The 20,227-nt window shown below is 47.9% G+C and overlaps 1 protein-coding gene across 1 annotated transcript in view; it reads left to right on the top strand.

Moving 5' to 3' along the window:
• The window catches only part of SEC63 (SEC63 protein translocation regulator), an 844,363-nt gene that overhangs the window by 545,282 nt on the left and 278,854 nt on the right, over positions 1-20,227 (top strand). Inside the window, exon 16 of the mRNA XM_078648413.1 lies at positions 415-582. Within this exon, the coding sequence (XP_078504539.1) occupies positions 415-582 (168 nt within the window). The remainder of the gene's footprint in view (positions 1-414; positions 583-20,227) is intronic.

The following is a 20,227-nucleotide window of genomic DNA, read 5'->3' on the forward strand; positions in this document are numbered from 1 at the left end:
GCCACCCTGAGAGTCAGCTGCGGTTCCTTGGCAGAAACCTATTACTATAGACTTAGGACTCCAGTGGGAAACTACTTTGTTTCCCACAGTTATGCACCATTAACCCTGACTGCACTCTACCCGGCACCTCCACCACCACTCTGAGTTGGGTCCTACATTAGTTAGCTAGTAAAAAAGTAGTTTCTAAAGTGCTTTGCACCTTCTATGGCAATTGTTAATAAATTCAAGCACACCTTGATAAATTATTAACCTTTTTGTGTGCTTCTTAAATTGTGCTTTGAATCCTGCTGAACATATTCATGTAAACTGAAACTGAATTGCTTTCTTGTCAGAGAAGTGGCTTGACACTTTCTTTAAGTGATGATTCATGGCAGTGCACTAAATACTATTCGATTTTGTTGTCACCTCTTACAGCCTGGAGATATTAACAAAATTAAAAACAAAGGATGGCAACAAAAGAATAAAGCAGCCAAAAAAACTACAAAATCGAAGAAAAAGAAACCAATAAAAAAGAAGCCAATACCACCCCCAGTTTTGCAGAAACCACAGAAGACAAAGCAAGCCAATGGAGTGGCTGGAAGTGTACGTATGTCTACAATCTTTGAATGTGTTTTTTCTTTGGAATGCTTTGTAAATTGGAATCTACAAATTAGAAAAATGCCAGCAGTAAAATTGGCAAGATTGATTTGTCATTGAAATTGTCACTAAAGCCACCCACACTGTGGGGAGTTCCTCAGTTTTGTAGTGTGTTCATAAACTCTCACAACTGCCAGTCATCAAATGAAATCTGTTGGTCTATACTGTCAGATATGTAGCACCCTTCCATCCTTAGTGTGCTGTATATGAAAAAGTGTTAGTACTACTGTTAATTTGAAAGAAAACAATGCTTCTAAGTACATTTTGGCTCACATTGATATTTTCCGCATTCCCTTCAGATACCAGACAGCTCACAAAGTACATTTTTGCAGTTGGTGAACAGATGGGTGGCAGTATACCCAGCCCTGTCCTATTTTCACCACAAAACGGTGGCAGGATGGGTACCGCCCAGTAGGGTAAATCTTGTTGGTGTTTAGGGTTTTCATTTTCTTTTATTCAGAGGACATTTTTCTTCATTTCATAAGGTTTTTTTCCATCCCCTTAATTCCATATTTCTTTTGCTTCCAACTGGGACTTCTGGACTGGGGCGTTCCCCTTCTACACTTTTATTTTTGCACAGGCCTCCTTTAATTTAACTCTCTCCTCGTGTTCCTGAGGAATTCACTCCAGTATGGACACAGGCACCATTAAAGAGCAACACCTGAATCCTGAGCAGCAGCCTAAACCGCAAACCCAATCACTAGGCACTGTGATGTGATTACAACTGTGTCAGAGTAGATGTATGGTATCTGATAGAGACTTATATTCGCAAATCCTTACCTTAGAATATCCCCCAGGCATCAGACTGGATCTGGAAAATCATAAGCCCCTGTACGTTGGTAGGTGACTTTAAAAAGTTCAGTGTAGGCGCTGTCCTCACCAGATGAGATGTATTGTATTGTAATTGCATTTATATAGCGCTTACTACCCCTGACGAGACGTTGGAGCGCTTTTTCGGCGAGTAGCACACTACTCCGGGACCCATAGAGGATTAGTGTTGAATTAGTATAGTGAAACATGCAAGTACATTTTAAGTGGTGGATAGGTTAGTCAGTTATTTGGATTTTGAATGATAGCAGAGGGATAGAGGGGTAAAAAGGTTTGTATTTATATAGCGCTTGTTGAAGCACGCTATTCAGGAAGCCCATAAAGGATTAGTGGTGAATTAATATGGTGAAATATTAAGTAATTTCAGTGGTGGATATTAGTCCGTTATTTGGAGTGGGAAGGATAGTAGCAGAGGGATAAAAGGGGAAGAAAGTTTTGCATTCATATAGCACTTTGTACCCCGGATTGTATTGAAGCGCTTTTCTGGTGAGTAGCATGCCACTCTGGAACCCATAAAGGATTAGTGTTGAAAATCAGTATAGTAAAATATGAAGTAATTTGAGTAGTGGATATGTTATTCAGTTGTTTGGGTAGAGAAGGGTAGGTGGCGGGATAGAAGAGGGAAAGAGGTTTGTATTTTGTATTTTCCGTGTGCGGTGCCTATGTAGGCACCACCTCAGCGAGTGGACATCTGTTCCATTCATTCAGCACCAGCATCGCGGATCCAGAAGAGCTACCCAGGTCATTTTTTGACCACTTTAAAAAAAAAATTGTATGACTTTTTTAGCATTCTGCTCTGTGTGCTAGGAATGTCTCTGCGGTAGCCAGTGTGTTTTAAACCCTGTGGGTTCTGTCACAGGAAAATGTGTGTGAATGACCCCTGTTTGGTTTATCTGTGGTGCCTGAAGTCAGACCACGACTGTAGAAACTGTGCCAACTGTTGCACCATGAATCCGAAGTCGCACAAGAAGTCAAAGCATTCTGCGACCTCGCTGCACCAGTCCAAGTCCTCGGATAAGGCTTGAGAACGACTCCATAAGTTGAGGTTCTGCTCCCGCACTCCACCCACGGCACTTGAGCCTGGGTCAGCTCCATGCATCCCTGAATTAGTCTGAGGGACCCGCCCCCAGTTGCAAATTTGCAACCTTCGAAGAGGTTCTCTTATGATGCTGTTTCCTGAGCCTCTCGTGGCACCCAGCCCATAGGTATACACTGAGGTATGACACTGAGCTGGACCGGCATCGTTCGATGTTGACTCCTGCGCCAACTGGACCCCAGTAACCTTTCCGTGAGAGTCCCTTTGAGAATTTTTACTGGGATGGATCTGAGGATCCTTACAGCTACTCCGATTACCACCTCCCCCAATGAAGACCCTTTAGCCAAAGTGAATGACAACAACTTATATGAGGAGCTGACAGATGCCAGTGGCCTGAACACTTTATCAGTTACTGGCCTGGTCTCTCCTCCCTGTGTGGCTACGGAAGAAGGGGCCTCCTTTGCTATTTATGGGGATGTGCACCGCTGAGGTCCTTGACCTCCAACTGCCTACCCTGGAAGTCGAGACCAATGTCTAGACAGGTGCTTCAGCTGGGGAAGTTGTTTGGGGTGGGATGTATCCCACAAAGAACTCCTACTGCCCTTAAATGAAGCCCTTTCTGATGTCCTGCTTGGTGCTTGTGACAAGCCGTACACGGGCACCCCATTGCACAGGACAACTGCACCTCGCCACCACCTCGCTCTTGGGGATCCAGCTTTCCTTACCTAGCACCTCACCCCTGAAAGCCTGGTGGTGCAGGCCTCAAGGTCCAAAGTAAATGCTGGCAAATTCCTTTCCACTCACATGGACCAGGGAATTCAAAAGGCTTGATACTTTTGGGAAGAGGATGTTCGAAGCATGTGTGGTGTAGATACACATGCTTTGCATACTCCTGCCATCTAGTGTTCAGTCTGGATATTTGCAAGTTGTTTTTCTTCGAAGTATGTTCGAGGCATATGAGCTGCAGATCGTATACTGTGCATTAGATCGCCACCTGGTGTTGGGCTCGGATGATTGCAGATTGTTGTCTTCTTGGAAGAAGTCTTTGTAGTCACAAGATAGGTGACTCCTCCCTTGGACCATACTGCGCATGGTCATCGACTCCATCCTCAGATTGTTTTTTTCCGCCACTGGGTTCGGATGAAAGTTTTCCGCTCCGGCTAGAAAATACTTTTTCTGCAACTTCGAAGCGAACAACTTTATAACAAACATTATCGACATCGAATAAACAACTTTCGACATCAACAAAATCCCGGTGCGTCGACGCGGGCCGCTGGGCCTATCGGCGCCGTACGGCCTACGCCTCATAGACAGAACTCCATTCAAGAGATGCCCGGTATGTCGAGCAAAATTCCCTCATAGCGACCATCACGAGGTCTGCAACCTCTGTCTATCGCCGGAACACGACGAGTCGACCTGCACAGCTTGTGCGTCCTTCCGATCGAAGAAGACAATTTGGGATCGGAGGGCGCGTCGACACGAGATGAGGAGATCAGCACTAGCACCGGAGGCCATCTTTTAGGAGGAGATCGTCGAAGAAGACGTCTCCGAGGACGAGGCTCCACTCGTCGCCGAGGAAGACTCGCCTGATCTCCAGATCATATCGGGGGCAGAGGACTCGGACGATTCGATTCCATCTCGACAACCCGTGAGTACCTCTGCCCCTGCACAACAAACACTACCCAAACCAAAGGCAACGGTAAGCACTCCGCCCATGGGGCCCAGTCGAGACCAAAATACCCCCTCCGATGCCCCGCATTCGGGCTCGGCTCCGAGGAAAACAACTACGCCTTCCGGTGCCTCGGCACCGACAAGACCACACATGCCAATTCCACCTCTCCCATTGGCACCGAAGCACACACATCCCAAAGACAAACATCCTTCGGCAGCCAAACCAAAGGACGCGTCGGTGCCGAAGCCTAAGACTGGACCGGATCCGAAAAACGCTCCGACTCCGAAGCCTTCCGGTTCCAAAAATAAGCATGGGAAACCAGAGTCCGACGCCACAAGGCCAACGGGACCTGTCTCCACTCCCAAATCTCCAACCTCTGTACCAAAAACTCCTACTAAGCCGGCACCGAAAACTTAGCCAAAGGACTCAATAACGCCTCCTAAAGCAAAACACACAAAACAACCCCTATCGGCACCGAAAAAATCGACTCCAAAGAAGGTTGTAGAGGAGGAACAACTGTTTAAGCCAGATCCTAAACAAAGGAAAGCCCATATCAATCCAAAAACTGCTATTCCTTATAAAAAGAGACCAGCAGAAACACCACTTCGACCTGTGGTTCCTGCCAAAAAGAAGGACTGTGCAACTTCTCCAATGCACCCTTCCTCTCCTTCACCTTCTTCCTCTCCTATCCCTCCTTACATTGAACCTACAGTTTCTCCTGTTCAATCTCCTGCATTGTCACACCACACTGATGAGGAGTATGATATAGGTGGGGGAGATGACATACCACAAGAAGACCCCTTAGATGAGGATGTCAATCCTAAATATCCTAAGGACGATGACATGTATGATTTCCCACCACACAATGTGCCCGACATTCCTGATCCTCAGTCTTACCCAACAAAACCTTCCCCTCCAGAGGATAGCATTGGGTTTAATCATTTATTGAATAGGGCAGCCCTTTACCACGGGGTTTCAAAGCACTCTGATGCCATTGATGAGGATTTTTTACTGGATACATTTGAGCAGTCACAAAGGTCTACACAAATATTACCTATGATCAAAGGAGTCATTAAACATGCTCCAGAAGTATTTAAAGACCCGGTACGCTGTAGAGTACTAAATCCAAGAATTGAAAAGAAATACAGACCAGCACCATCTGATGCAGTCTGTATTAGGGGACATCTGCCACTAGACTCTTTAGTAGTGTCTAACGCACGAAAAAGAGCCAGTTCCCAAACTTGTGGCGACACGCCCCCGCCTGACAAAGAATCTAAATTTATTGATGCGTCAGGGAAAAGGATTGCTGCGCAAGCAACAAATATATGGCGCATAGCAAACACACAAGCACTGCTCTCACGCTATGATAGGGCGCTCTACGACCAACTAGAAAAACTAATGGAGCACCTCCCAGATCAGTACAAAGATCAGGCAACAGAGCTCATACAGGAAGGCAAGTTAATATCCAATGCTTCAATCAAATGTGCACTAGATGTAGCTGACACAGCATCCAGGGCAGTCAATACCAGTGTCATACTCGGACGACATGCGTGGCTACGCATTTCAGGTTTTAAAACCGAGGTACAGACTACCATTTTGAACCAGCCCTTCAATCGAAACCAATTGTTCGGGCCCGAAGTAGATAACACACTAGAAAAAATGAAAAAGGACACAGACACACTAGAAAAAATGAAAACAGACACAGCTAAGTCTATGGGTGCATTACAATCCACACAGACTAGAAGTTCTTTTCGCCGCTCCTTCTATAGAGGAGGCTCAAAGCAAACCGGCGCAGACACGACGTCATCTTTTAAAACAAATACACAGACCTCCTCTAACAAAAGCTACTTCAGAGGAGGATACAGAGGAAATGATAACAAGGCAAGAGGTAGAGGTAATAACAACAACCGCTCCTCTTCCACTCCCAAACAGTGACTTCCCTTTGACTCCCCCACAGCATTCAACCCCTGTGGGGGGCAAATTCTGGAATTCCATCACAACAGACAGGTGGGTAAGACAAATTATCTAACATGGTTACTGCCTAGAACTCATAGCAACCCCCTCAAACATACCACCCAGGCAGCGTCCAATGTCCACAGACCATATTACCCTACTTCAACAAGAAGTTCTAGCACTTCTACAAAAGGATGCTATACAAGTAGTTCCTTTAGAGGAACAAGGAACAGGAGTTTACTCCCTGTACTTCCTAATTCCCAAAAAGAATGGGACACTAATGCCAATCCTCGACCTCAGGCCCCTCAACCATTACATACAGTCTGATCATTTCCACATGATCACTCTGCAGCAAGTACTCCCACTACTACAACAAGGCGATTTTCTTTCAACACTAGACCTAAAGGACGCCTACTTTCACATTGCTATACATCTTGCTCACAGGAAGAACCTAAGGTTTGTCATACAAGGACAGCACTATCAATTCAAAGTCCTTCCATCGGGGTCACAACAGCACCACGAGTGTTCACAAAGTGCTTAGCTGTAGTAGCGGCACATCTCAGAAGACAACAGATACACGTCTTCCCTTACCTAGACAATTGGCTCATAAAATCAAAATCATACAGTCAATGTGCCCGTCATACAAAGCAAACAATTCAGACACTGCACGAATTAGGGTTTACCATAAACTACACCAAGTTGCACCTAGAGCCTTCGCACGTTCATCAGTATCTAGGAGCTACCATAGACACATCTACAGCTCAAGCGTAACCCAGTCCAGTCAGGATACAGAGCATTCAGACCTCAGTCTCCATTTTTCAACACCAACAGTCTCTCCAAGCCAAGGTGTTCATGAGACTAATAGGAATGATGGCATCTTGCATCTTTATAGTGCCAAATGCAAGACTGCAAATGCGACCATTACAAGAATGTCTAGCACAACAATGGAATCATGCTCAAGGTCAGCTCACAGACCTGGTGTTGGTGGACAGCCGTACATATCGCTTTCTGCAATGGTGGAACACCAAAAATTTGACAAAGGGACGGCCGTTCCTAGAGCCTGTTCCACAGATAGTGCTCACGACAGACGCATCCCTCACAGGATGGGGAGCCCATCTCCTACATTATACCACACAAGGCCAATGGAACAACCAACAAAAACTGTTCCATATCAACCATCTAGAGCTGCTAGCAATCTTCCTAGCACTCAAAACTTTTCAAGTACAAGTACAAAACAAAGCTGTCTTGATCTGGACGGACAATTTGACATCCATGTACTATATACAAAAACAGGGGGGAAACACTCTCTGCAACTGTCCCAGCTTGCACAGAACATTTGGAGATAGGCCATTCCTCAAAACAGTAAAGTCAAATGCTTTCCCTTGGTGGAGGTACTGAGAGAATAATACCAAATACTGGAATTGGACACAAAGCTTAATTAAGCTTAAACATAAACAGAAACATTTTGTTATAAAAGTATACAAATTTATTAAAACAAAACCTATTAAGATACATAAAAATACATTGTCATTTCATAAAAAGATTTTCAAACGTGGAAGACACAATCTTGGTTCATCTAGAATTAACACATTCTCATACTGTAATCAATCATCCACATGTAAAGTTATCACCTAAAAAGAAACAAAACATACATCTGACAGTAGAGCACCTTCCAGGAATTCACAATCAGATAGCAGATCTGTTGAGTCGACAGTCACAACAGATTCACGAATGGGAGATACATCCACAAGTTCTTCAGCCATTCTTCCAAATGTGGGGGCATCCACAAATAGATCTGTTTGCCACCCACGAGAACACAAAATGCCCACCCTTCGCCGCCAGGTTTCCACACCCAAGGTCGGAGGGGAATGCAATATGGATGAACTGGTCAGGCAGATTTGCGTACGCTTTTCCGCCTCTCCCACTCATTCCACTAGTAGTGCGCGAACTCAGACAACAGTCTCTCAATCTGATACTAGTAGCGCCCACATGGGCACGCCAGCCGTGGTTCACCACACTACTGGATCTCTCACTAGTTCCACATCAAAAATTAAAGCTTACGCCCTCCCTGTTAACACAGAACCATGGAGAAATAAGACACCCAGAACCAAGCCAACTGAATTAGGCAATCTGGCTCCTGAAGTCTTAGAGTTTGGTTACTTAAACCTACCACCAGACTGTATGAATATAATCAAAGCGGCTAGAAAACCCACTACCAGGGCGTGTTATGCCGCTAAATGGAAAAGATTTGCGATATATTGCAACAATAATCACATTGATCCGCTGGATGTTTCCATCCAAAATATCATTTGCTACCTTCTACACCTACAAAGGTCCAATTTAGCTTATTCTTCCATAAGACTGCATCTAGCAGCAATAGCAGCCTATTTACAGAATAGACAACATCTATCTCTATTCAGAGTACCTGCTATCAAAGCTTTTATGGAAGGATTAAAACGTATAATCCCACCTAGGTTACCACCTGCTCCAGTATGGAACCTAAACGTGGTCCTTACAAGACTTACGGGACCCCCTTTCGAGCCTTTACATAAATGTGAATTACAGTTCCTGACATGGAAAACTGCTTTCCTTGTAACCATCACCTCTCTCAGGAGGGTTAGCGAAATACAAGCATACACACTACAAGAACCATTTTTTCAGATACACACTAACAAAGTGGTTCTTAGGCCTAATCCAAAATTCCTGCCAAAGGTTCTTACTCCTTTTCACCTAAACCAATCAGTTGAGTTACCTGTGTTTTTTCAAAACCCGGACTCTGTTGCAGAAAGGGCTTTACACACCTTAGATGTTAGAAGAGCCCTGTTATACTACACAGATAGGACTAAAACCTTCTGAAAGCCAAAACAATTATTTTCTCTCCTCCACACAAAGGCAACCCCATCTCTAAGGGGGGAATTGCCAGGTCGATTGTAAAGTGTATACAAATATGCTATCAAAAGGCTAAACGTACACTAGCAGTTCCTCCTAGAGCGCACTCTACTCGCAAACTAGGAGCCTCTTTGGCTTTCTTAGGAAATATACCACTAGAGGACATATGCAAGACAGCCACATGGTCTACAATACACAACTTCACTAAACACTACTGTGTTGATGTGCAAGCCAAGCTGCAGTAGGCCAAGCTGTCCTTAAAACACTGTTTCAAAATACTGCAACGGATACAGTCGACCACCGCTAGGGGAGACACTGCTGCACAATCAATGCACAGTATACGATCTGCAGCTCATATGCCTCGCACGGAATATGCTACTTACCAGTATGCATCTGTTCTTGGCATGTAGAGCTGCAGCGTTGTACACGCCCTCCCGCCTCCCCGGGACTTGTATCCATTCCAGTACTCATCTTACTTAGATGCACACGCATGGACATCCTTTTCTCTTTACTTCTACTAACTCCATCATTTCCCATCATGGCGAAAAACAATCTGAGGATGGAGTCGATGACCATGCGCAGTATTGTCCAAGGGAGGAGTCACCTATCTCGTGACTACAAAGACTTCTTCCAAGAAGACAACAACCTGCAATCATCCGAGCCCAACACCAGGTGGCGATCTATTGCACAGTATACGACTCTGCAGCTCTACATGCCAAGAACAGATGCATACTGGTAAGTAGCATATTACTTTCTAGTCACGAGATAAGGTGACTCCATCTTTCAGCGATAGTACGCATGGGAATTGACTGCATTGTTAGATTGTTTTTTTACCGCCATCAGGTTTGGACGTGGTTTGCGATGCTCCGGTTCAAGACTATTCTTCAGGATCCCTTCGGCGCGAATCCACTGTACCCTTGCCGGAGTTGTTTCAAATGAGATTCCCATCCTCCGTGTATCGAAAATCGGTAAACATTCCTAGTTGGATCGAGAAAACTCCAACCCCGGCCTTCAGGCCTAGCCTGTTTATGTTAACTTCCACTCGAGGAAAACATCATCGAGTAATCTGATGGAACGGCCACCGTTCCAATTCTACCCACAGTACCGCACTAAATACCCACGCACCAACCTTCACAAGATCTGTAACCTGTGCTTGTCTCCGAAGCCCAAGGAAGAAGACTGTGACGCCTGTTGCTCATTTCGCTCTAAAAAGACCCTGCAGGACTATTTGGCTCGACGAAGAGAAATGCAGCGGCAGAGTATCGGGGACACCCCCCTTATCTTTGGAAAAGATATTGAACAGGAAGAAATGGAAGCGTCTGAAGAGAAAGAGGGCTTCTCCATCTGGGACTCCGATTCCAATCTGGAGTCCCAGGATGTTCCAGCTGGTCAAGTTGCCTTGAGTATTAAAACCCCATTGCCCGCAAAACCCACTTCCTCCAAACAGAAGGCTTCCGGGCCACCACTGCCATCCAGCCATCATACGCACTGAGAGTCTGCTTCGAATTCTCCGACCTCCGGCTCAGCACCAAAAGTGAAAGTCCAGTCTTCCGGCTTGAGTCGAGATACCACACCTTTGGCCCCTAAAACCTAGGTTCCGAAGGACAAAATGGAAAAATCGGGCTCGGTACTGAAATTTTCGGCACCTTAAAAGACCCCGTAGCCAATTCTGGAAACCATGCAAGAAAAGCTAGATCCAAAACAAGAGAACATTTATATTAAACCAGACATTGGACACATTTCAACAAAACCTGTGATACCCTCCTCCTCCAAAAGGAAGCTTCCTAGATCACAAGACACTGGATATAAAATTCCTTTAAAAAAAAGAAATAGGACATGGCTACTAGCCCTCTCTATCTTCACCAGTACCTATAGTACCAAGTTCAGACCCTCTAGACATTACACCACAGGATTGTCCTAATACAGATCCTGACGCAGGGGCTGGGGATGACACTTATGGCCAACCACCACCAGATCCATTGGCTGATTATCATATAGATTCTCCAGTATTGGGGTATCTTCCATAGATTCACATGCTTGAATCATTCCCCGTCGTCGAAGTGGGAGTCCCACTTCGACGACTGGGAATGATTCAAGCATGTGAATCTGTGAGAGATACCAATACTGGAGAACCACAGTTTACAGGTAAATAACTTATTTTCTCATCCAACTGGCACAGATCCAGATCTATACGAAGTATGGGCAAAATCAGCGAAATCGCAGTCCGCGAAATCGTGCGAAAGCGAATTCGCGATCCGCATAATTTGCGAATTCGTGCGAAATTGCGAATTTTTGGGTTTTTTGCGTGTTCGCGGGCATTTTTGCGTGTTCGCGGGGCTTTTTGCGTGTTCACGGGCCGCTTGCATGGTGAAGTTATCCATGCGGTTGTGTATGGGCACAGCAACCTCTGGTTCATCACTGCCACCCTCTGGTTCATCACTGCCACCCTCTGGTTCATCACTGCCACCCTCTGACACCCTCTGGTTCACCACTGACACCCTCTGGTTCATCACTGCCACCCTCTGGTTCATCACTGCCACCCTCTGGTTCATCACTGCCACCCTCTGGTTCATCACTGCCACCCTCTGGTTCATCACTGCCACCCTCTGGTTCATCACTGCCACCCTCTGGTTCATCCCTGCCACCCTCTGGTTCATCCCTGCCACCCTCTGGTTCACCCCTGCCACCCTCTGGTTCACCCCTGCCACCCTCTGGTTCACCCCTGCCACCCTCAGGTTCAGCACTCACTACTGCCACCCTCAGGTTCATCACAGCACCCTCTGGTTCACCCTTGCTGCCACTCTCTGGTTAAGCACTCACCACTGCCACCCTCTGGTTCATCGCAGCACCCTCTGGTTCACCACTGCCACCCTCTGGTTTACGATTGCCACCCTCTGGTTCATCACAGCACCTCTGGTTCACCCCTGCCACCCTCTAGTTCACCACTGACACCCTCTGGTTCACCACTGACACCCTCTGGTTCACCACTGACACCCTCTGGTTCACCACTGACACCCTCTGGTTCACCACTGACACCCTCTGGTTCACCACTGACACCCTCTGGTTCACCACTGACAGCCTCTGGTTTACGACTGCCACCCTCTGGTTCATCACAGCACCTCTGGTTCACCCCTGCCACCCTCTGGTTCACCCATGCCACCCTCTGGTTCACCCATGCCACCCTCTGGTTCACCCCTGCCACCCTCTGGTTCATCCCTGCCACCCTCTGGTTCATCCCTGCCACCCTCTGGTTCATCCCTGCCACCCTCTGGTTCATCCCTGCCACCCTCTGGTTCACCCCTGCCACCCTCTGGTTCACCCCTGCCACCCTCTGGTTCAGCACTCACTACTGCCACCCTCTGGTTCATCACAGCACCTCTGGTTCACCCCTGCTGCCACCCTCAGGTTCAGCACTCACTACTGCCACCCTCTGGTTCATCACAGCACCTCTGGTTCACCCCTGCTGCCACCCTCTGGTTCACCACTGTCACCCTCTGGTTCACCACTGTCACCCTCTGGTTCACCACTGTCACCCTCTGGTTCACCACTGTCACCCTCTGGTTCACCACTGTCACCCTCTGGTTCACCACTGTCACCCTCTGGTTCACCACTGTCACCCTCTGGTTCACCACTGTCACCCTCTGGTTCACCACTGTCACCCTCTGGTTCACCACTGCCACCCTCTGGTTCACCACTGCCACCCTCTGGTTCACCACTGCCACCCTCTGGTTCACCACTGCCACCCTCTGGTTTACGACTGCCACCCTCTGGTTCACCCCTTCCACCCTCTGGTTCACCCCTGCCACCCTCTGGTTCACCCCTGCCACCCTCTGGTTCACCCCTGCCACCCTCTGGTTCACCCCTGCCACCCTCTGGTTCACCCCTGCCACCCTCTTGTTCATCACAGCACCCTCTGCTTCATCCCTGCCACCCTCTGCTTCATCCCTGCCACCCTCTGCTTCATCCCTGCCACCCTTTGCTTCATCCCTGCCACCCTTTGCTTCATCCCTGCCACCCTTTGCTTCATCCCTGCCACCCTCTGCTTCATCCCTGCCACCCTCTGCTTCATCCCTGCCACCCTCTGCTTCATCCCTGCCACCCTCTGCTTCATCCCTGCCACCCTCTGCTTCATCCCTGCCACCCTCTGCTTCATCCCTGCCACCCTCTGCTTCACCACTGTCACCCTCTGGTTCACCACTGTCACCCTCTGGTTCACCACTGTCACCCTCTGGTTCACCACTGTCACCCTCTGGTTCACCACTGTCACCCTCTGGTTCACCACTGTCACCCTCTGGTTCACCACTGTCACCCTCTGGTTCACCACTGTCACCCTCTGGTTCACCACTGCCACCCTCTGGTTCACCACTGCCACCCTCTGGTTTACGACTGCCACCCTCTGGTTCACCACTGCCACCCTCTGGTTCACCACTGCCACCCTCTGGTTCACCCCTGCCACCCTCTGGTTCACCCCTGCCACCCCCTGGTTCACCCCTGCCACCCCCTGGTTCACCCCTGCCACCCCCTGGTTCACCCCTGCCACCCCCTGGTTCACCCCTGCCACCCCCTGGTTCACCCCTGCCACCCCCTGGTTCACCCTGCCACCCTCTGGTACAGCACTGTCACCCTCTGGTTCACCCCTGCCACCCCCTGGTTCACCCCTGCCACCCCCTGGTTCACCCCTGCCACCCCCTGGTTCACCCCTGCCACCCCCTGGTTCACCCCTGCCACCCCCTGGTTCACCCCTGCCACCCCCTGGTTAACCCCTGCCACCCCCTGGTTCACCCCTGCCACCCCCTGGTTCACCCCTGCCACCCCCTGGTTCAGCCCTGCCACCCTCTGGTTTAGCCCTGCCACCCTCTGGTTTAGCCCTGCCACCCTCTGGTTTAGCCCTGCCACCCTCTGGTTTAGCCCTGCCACCCTCTGGTTTAGCCCTGCCACCCTCTGGTTTAGCCCTGCCACCCTCTGGTTTAGCCCTGCCACCCTCTGGTTTAGCCCTGCCACCCTCTGGTTTAGCCCTGCCACCCTCTGGTTTAGCCCTGCCACCCTCTGGTTTAGCCCTGCCACCCTCTGGTTTAGCCCTGCCACCCTCTGGTTTAGCCCTGCCACCCTCTGGTTCACCCCTGCCACCCTCTGGTTCAGCACTCACTACTGCCACCCTCTGGTTCATCACAGCACCTCTGGTTCACCCCTGCCACCCTCTGGTTCACCCCTGCCACCCTCTGGTTCACCCCTGCCACCCTCTGGTTCACCCCTGCCACCCTCTGGTTCACCCCTGCCACCCTCTGGTTCATCCCTGCCACCCTCTGGTTCATCCCTGCCACCCTCTGGTTCATCCCTGCCACCCTCTGGTTCATCCCTGCCACCCTCTGGTTCTTCACTGCCACCCTCTGGTTCTTCACTGCCACCCTCTGGTTCACCAGTGCCACCCTCTGGTTCATCCCTGCCACCCTCTGGTTCACCACTGTAGATTATGGGAGGGAAAGCACACCTGCCCAACTGAGATGAATTAATTTGGGGCTGGTTAATGTGTCACTGAATTTGAGCTTCAAGTCTGGCACCTGCTTCCTTAGCTGTAATTGCTTCCTGTTGCAGTTATTTTTTTTTACAGGAGCATTGTGCCATACTTGTAAGTATTCTTTGACCCTGCTTTGAGGGTCAGAGCAGGGTCAGAGAATAGTTGCAAGTAGGCAACTGAACTCTGGTGGGGCCCCTCAGGAAGCACTACAGGGAATGGTTACAAATTAGCTTGAACTTTTGCACCTGCTAAGTGCTTTCAGTTTTCCAAAATTAGTTTTTCTGCCATTTCGCGAAATTCGCGGGACCGTATTCGTGCAAAATCGAACTTGCAATCCGCAAATTTGTGCGAATTTGCTGATTTCTTTTTTTTTTTGCGTGTTAGCGCGGTTTTCTGCTTATTCGCGGACCGCTTGCAGCGCACCGACCCCGAGGTTGCCCATGCGGTCATGTATGGGCGCGGCCATCTTGTTTGCGTGACGTGTTTCCGTTTCCGGGCGCTCGTTGCATGCTTGCGACGTATGCGGCGCACCATTACGTGTTCATGGGCGTGTTTGCGTGCTCGCGGGGAAAATATCGCGCAAACTTACCCACGCGGTCCTCTACGGGCGCGGCCATCTTGTTTTTCATTCACTGTTGTGGTTTTGTGCATGCTACCTTTCTATCCATCTTACATCTTCGTAATCCTATGTTTTTCTTAACTTTTTTTGCTCATCTCTCTTCAATTTCCTACATCTATATTTTGTGTTTTTTTTTAAAAACTTTTTGTTACTTTATTACCTACTTTATTTCTTTCGCTCTCTCATTTTTTTTTCACACCTATTCTTCTTTCCTTCTTCTTGTGCCCAGGACCATGGCTAAGGGAGGCGACAAGGGGAAGGGCCCAGCACCCCCTACCCGCCTCCCTTGCGGGCGTTTGAGGGGCGAGGAAGTCCAGGCCAGGGAGATCTTCTCCGCGGTGGAGGTGGCCGCCTTGATGGTGTTTGTGCAAGTCCACCTCCCTAAAACCGTGGCAGCAGGTGGGCGGATTGCTTCCGGTTACGGCCTCCGGGAGCGTCGCCAGCTGTGGGAGAAGGTGTGCCGGCGCCTGTACAAGGAGTCTGGGGTCCGGCGCATCTACCTGCAAGTGACGCACCGGTGGACTGACATCTTGGACCGGGAACATGACATGGTCGACCTGCTCGGTGTGGAGATCCCTGGCCTTGGTAAGTAGCTATTTAATAACTACTTTTTTTCCTTCTGCTCTGTTATATTGCTAATCTATTTTTTTCCTGAAGAGTACGAATGCTGCTGATTCGATTACATTGCAGGTAAATTAATGTTTAAATAGCTTCTGTCATTGCAGGTGCTCGCCTGGTTATTGGCGTTGCTACTATGCTTACTTGTTTGCAACTTTCTAGTCATTTGAGAGCATTACTGCGTAATGCTAGAGACAGTAGACTCTAGTCTAGTCCTTCTTTGTCTCCTGCTGCTGCCACTTTGATGAGATAGTGGTGGATTGATACGTTGAGTTTATTATTTTTTACTTGTTATAGGACATTTGTTAGTGGTCTGCAATCATGATGACGGACTGTGTCTGTCACGTGACGTCTCGTGCTGCTGAGTGATGGCAGACGTAATAGAACCTTTTTGTTGTTGATGTAGTTAGTGAATTACATAACTTTCCTATTAGATGGTCTGCGAATCCTGCAATACTGTACTACTATCCTCCTTGTTGATCAGATCAGATGCAATTGATGTTAATTTGTTTCCCCGACATAATTTTAGATTGAGTACAAATATTTCCCAAAAAACAATCATCCATGTTGTGTTTCATTATTTCATGATCACCAGGACCTCCCAGGGGCAAGGCGGCGGCGAGAGCGACTCCGGTGGCAGAAGGTGGAGATGCTCAGTCCCTTGCAGGCTCTTCTGCTGGCCCCTGTAAGTTGTTCTATTGTTATATTAATACTTGTACTTCCCTAACTTTTACAGCTCCTATTCATTACAAACTGGTTCCTAATAATTCTATGTTTTACAAAATAGTCTTTGATCTTCTTCTAATGTAGACTACTTTCTATATTCTTATCCTGCCTCTACCATCACTCTCTGTGCTACTACTATTTACAATTATGAGTGGGTCTGTGTAGGTAGTTAAGCTTGCCCATTCGGCAAACGGTGTGAAACAAAACTCTGATACAGCAATAGCTCTAGGCACTGAGTGCAGTCCTCTGGGTTGCCCTTGCTGTCTATTCCAGTCTTCTTAATGTAAGTGCTTTGACAATTTCCAACAACAAAATGTCATTGTTTACACCAAGTAAAAGGTAGCAGTTGCCTTTTTGATTTGAGAGGAGCACATCCCATACCGCTAGTGTTTCAGGGACCATTCTGCACACAAAGAAGTATGGACAAGATAAATAGGACATTGTTGATGATAGGTGCAGTTCGACTTTCGACATACCTCAGTCCGAACAGAAGTTGAACCCCCATTCCCCTGACCGACTATCTAGAATGTCTGACCAATGATTTTACGACCCAGAAGAACAGAAGAAGACTACCTCTGAGTCCCGGCCTATCTGAGTCACTGAAACATGACTGCCAAGTGCAGTAGTTCAAACGTTTCCGCTCACTCACTCGTGAACAAAAACCACACAGTGTTTGTTAGTTTTAAAGTTTTATTTTCAATTGAGAAATGAAAACATTATTTCTTTATTTTTAATAGCTTAGTATTCTGATGGATGAAGATGACGTTAAAGTTTAAACAACATTCCCATGAATGAAATTAGTATGACTCAAACTTAATAATAGTTAACAGACACAGGAAATTATTAGAATAACTGTGCGTGAGCCCCCACCTTCTTTAAAGTACTGCTGGTGGTGACTCAGTAGTAGTTGGTGAATCGTCTGGCAGAAGGGCAATGAAATCTTCTTTCTGTAATGAGAAAAATGGTGCATGTTAAGCAAGCATTCATCAGTTGTCATAAGAAGTGTAGCATTTAATGGAATAAGCATATAAAAGGTTAACACCCTCCCCAAAACCGTTACTTTTTTCAATCCCAGTAATAAAAAATGTGTTATGTAACATTTTCTTCCATTACGAGACAAAATAGGGGGTTGTGTATGGCATCTGAAAATATGACATGTTTTTCCTAGACGTCACAACCTCTGATGCGGCACAGATGACCACCAGTGCCGGGGCCAGCAGTGCGGAGGGGTCCACTCTGGATGCGGCGGCGCCAACAGGAGGAGCTGGGGGGAAAGTCTCAGCGGCGGCGGATGGTGGTAAGTTATTATACTCTTTACTTATTAATTTTTTTTTGAGTAGGCTCGTAAAGGAGTGTATGATGTACTGTAGAGTAGTAGACAGTACACACTAGTATAAGTACACTGTACTGTCAAGAACATTTACTAACATTTACCAGTAATTTCTTTTGCAAAACAAGAGAAAAAAAGTAAAAAAGGCATTTTTTTAGTACTCTCTGACTATGTATGTAGTAGTGAGTCCACCTATAGTGCTGCTAGTGGAATTCCTGAAACTCACAGTGTCACAGGCTTACAAAGACGGCGGAAACATACATGCCAAAATGTTATACTGTGTTTGCTACTTGCTGGTGTTACTGAGTGTCAACCTTCCGTTGAATTATTTTGACTTTGTTAAAGACTATTGGCTACAGTATTTTTCTTTCTTTCTTCATAGATGCTACTCCCAAAAAGCTCACCCGTAAGGAGATGGCTGTCCGGGCCAGGGCCCGTAAGCTGGAGGCTATTTGTGTCGAGTATCGGCGGTTGTGGGCTCGGGAGCATGAGGAGACAACATCAACATCTACATCCTCCTCCACTGCCCCCGGGACCACCAGCCAGAACCCTCCAGCCAGAACCCTCCAGCCAAACGGAGCCGTGGCCCGACAACCTCCCACCGCCGCCGCACAGCAGCAACAACATCGGCGCCCCCCACCCCCCCAGATCCTGGATCGTTCGTGTGCGCCGACTGCGCAAAAGAGTGCACTACCTGGAGCGGTTGGCCGAAAAACATCAGCGCCAGCTCCGGGACCTCCGCAAAGAGCAGCGGGACATGAAGCAACAGCTTGAAAAACTACACCACCGGAGGAAGTGACTGTCCCTTGCCCCTTTTTTAAAGACTGTTGGGGGGTGGGAATTGGGTGTTTGGGAAAGGGGACTTTTGGACATTGGTTGGGGTTAGGTAGGGGGATGAGTTGGGTTTATTTATTTCATTTTTTGACTACCTCAATATATTTCTTAATAATTATTTTTCATACCAAAACATAATATACGCGTTCATATTATTTTGTGTGGGGGTGGGCGGTGGTTACTGGATGTTTGGTTTACCCCAGTATTGGAACTTTCATAGATTCCCATGCTTTGTATCATTCCCCGTCGTCGAAATGGGAGTCTCGGTAACAAAAATACCATAGCTGTAGGTACAAAAGACCAAGGAAAAAGGCCTAGGCCTCATTCCCTTTTGTAGCATATCACCCTCTTTGTGTAAAAGAGACCAAACTCAGGCCTCAGCCAATCAGAAGTGCCTCACCCCTTAGAACCTTCCTGAAGGAACCTCAGAGCCTCAGATTTTCTACCGCACGTTGTGCTTAGAGAGTCTCCTTTGAGCTCTGCTCAACTTCTACTTTTACAAAGGATTTCTTCAGGATTAATTCTTCAAAATCTTCAACTTCGCTTCAGAATTGTTGGCTGCCTTCCAGGATGTCAGAAATGGAGAAGAAAAAAGCCCTTTTCAAGCCTTGTTCCACCTGTGATAAGAAAAGGATTTTTGTGGAGGATAGGCACAAGGACTGCATTTACTGCCTCTATCCTGACCACCAGGCTGCGGACTGTAAAATCTGTTGCACCTTTTCGGCCAAGACCCTCCGGGACCGTGAGGGAAGACTCTTGACATTGCTCCATAAACTGAAGACCAGGAAAGGTACTGTCTCCAGTGACAGTGAGGATGCAGCATCGATGTCTTCTTCAAGAAGGTCAATGAAAAGGGGTAGGGGTTCCCCTTCGCCTTCTATGGAAAGATCTTCCAAGGCCTCAAAAAAGACCCCCAGTGAGTCTGAGAGCCCAGGTCCCAGCAAATCTCCTCACCGAGGTGTAAAGGAGAGGGAAGGACCAGATTCGCCTTCTGAAGTTGAGAAGACTGTCACAGCCTTCAAAAAACCTTCATCCCAGTCTTCTGAGAGGAGTTCCAAGTCCTCGACGACGAAGACGTCGACGGCGGAGGTTCCGTTGACGAAAAAATCAAAGACTGCATTGATGTCATCGACGGGGGAGTCGTCGACGAAGGTTCCGTCGACAGCGGTTTCTTCACCGTCGACGGCGGCGACGAAGAAGACGACGAAGATGCCGACGAGGGCGTCGCCGCCGACGAAGGCGCCGACGACAAAGGTGCCGACGACGAAGGTGCCAACGACGGCAGTTCCAATCTCACCGTCGACGATGGTGTCGACGACGGTCTCGTCAACGAGAGCATCGACAACGACTACTTTAACAACGACAACGGCTGGCGTGTCGACCATTTCCTCTTCGACGACCCCGATCTCGTCGACGCGTGTACAACCGTCGACGACGGAACAGTCGACGATCTTATCCTCTGAAAAGAGAATTACCATTTCTGTAACACGAATCACGCCGGAGGTTGCTTCTCTGAAGGCTATGTCTCCTCTACTCTCAACCATGCTTCTGCAGGAAGGAGATTCTGAGGA

The sequence above is a fragment of the Lissotriton helveticus genome, chromosome 6 (genome assembly GCF_964261635.1).
Source record: "Lissotriton helveticus chromosome 6, aLisHel1.1, whole genome shotgun sequence".
NCBI classification, from domain to species: domain Eukaryota; kingdom Metazoa; phylum Chordata; class Amphibia; order Caudata; family Salamandridae; genus Lissotriton; species Lissotriton helveticus.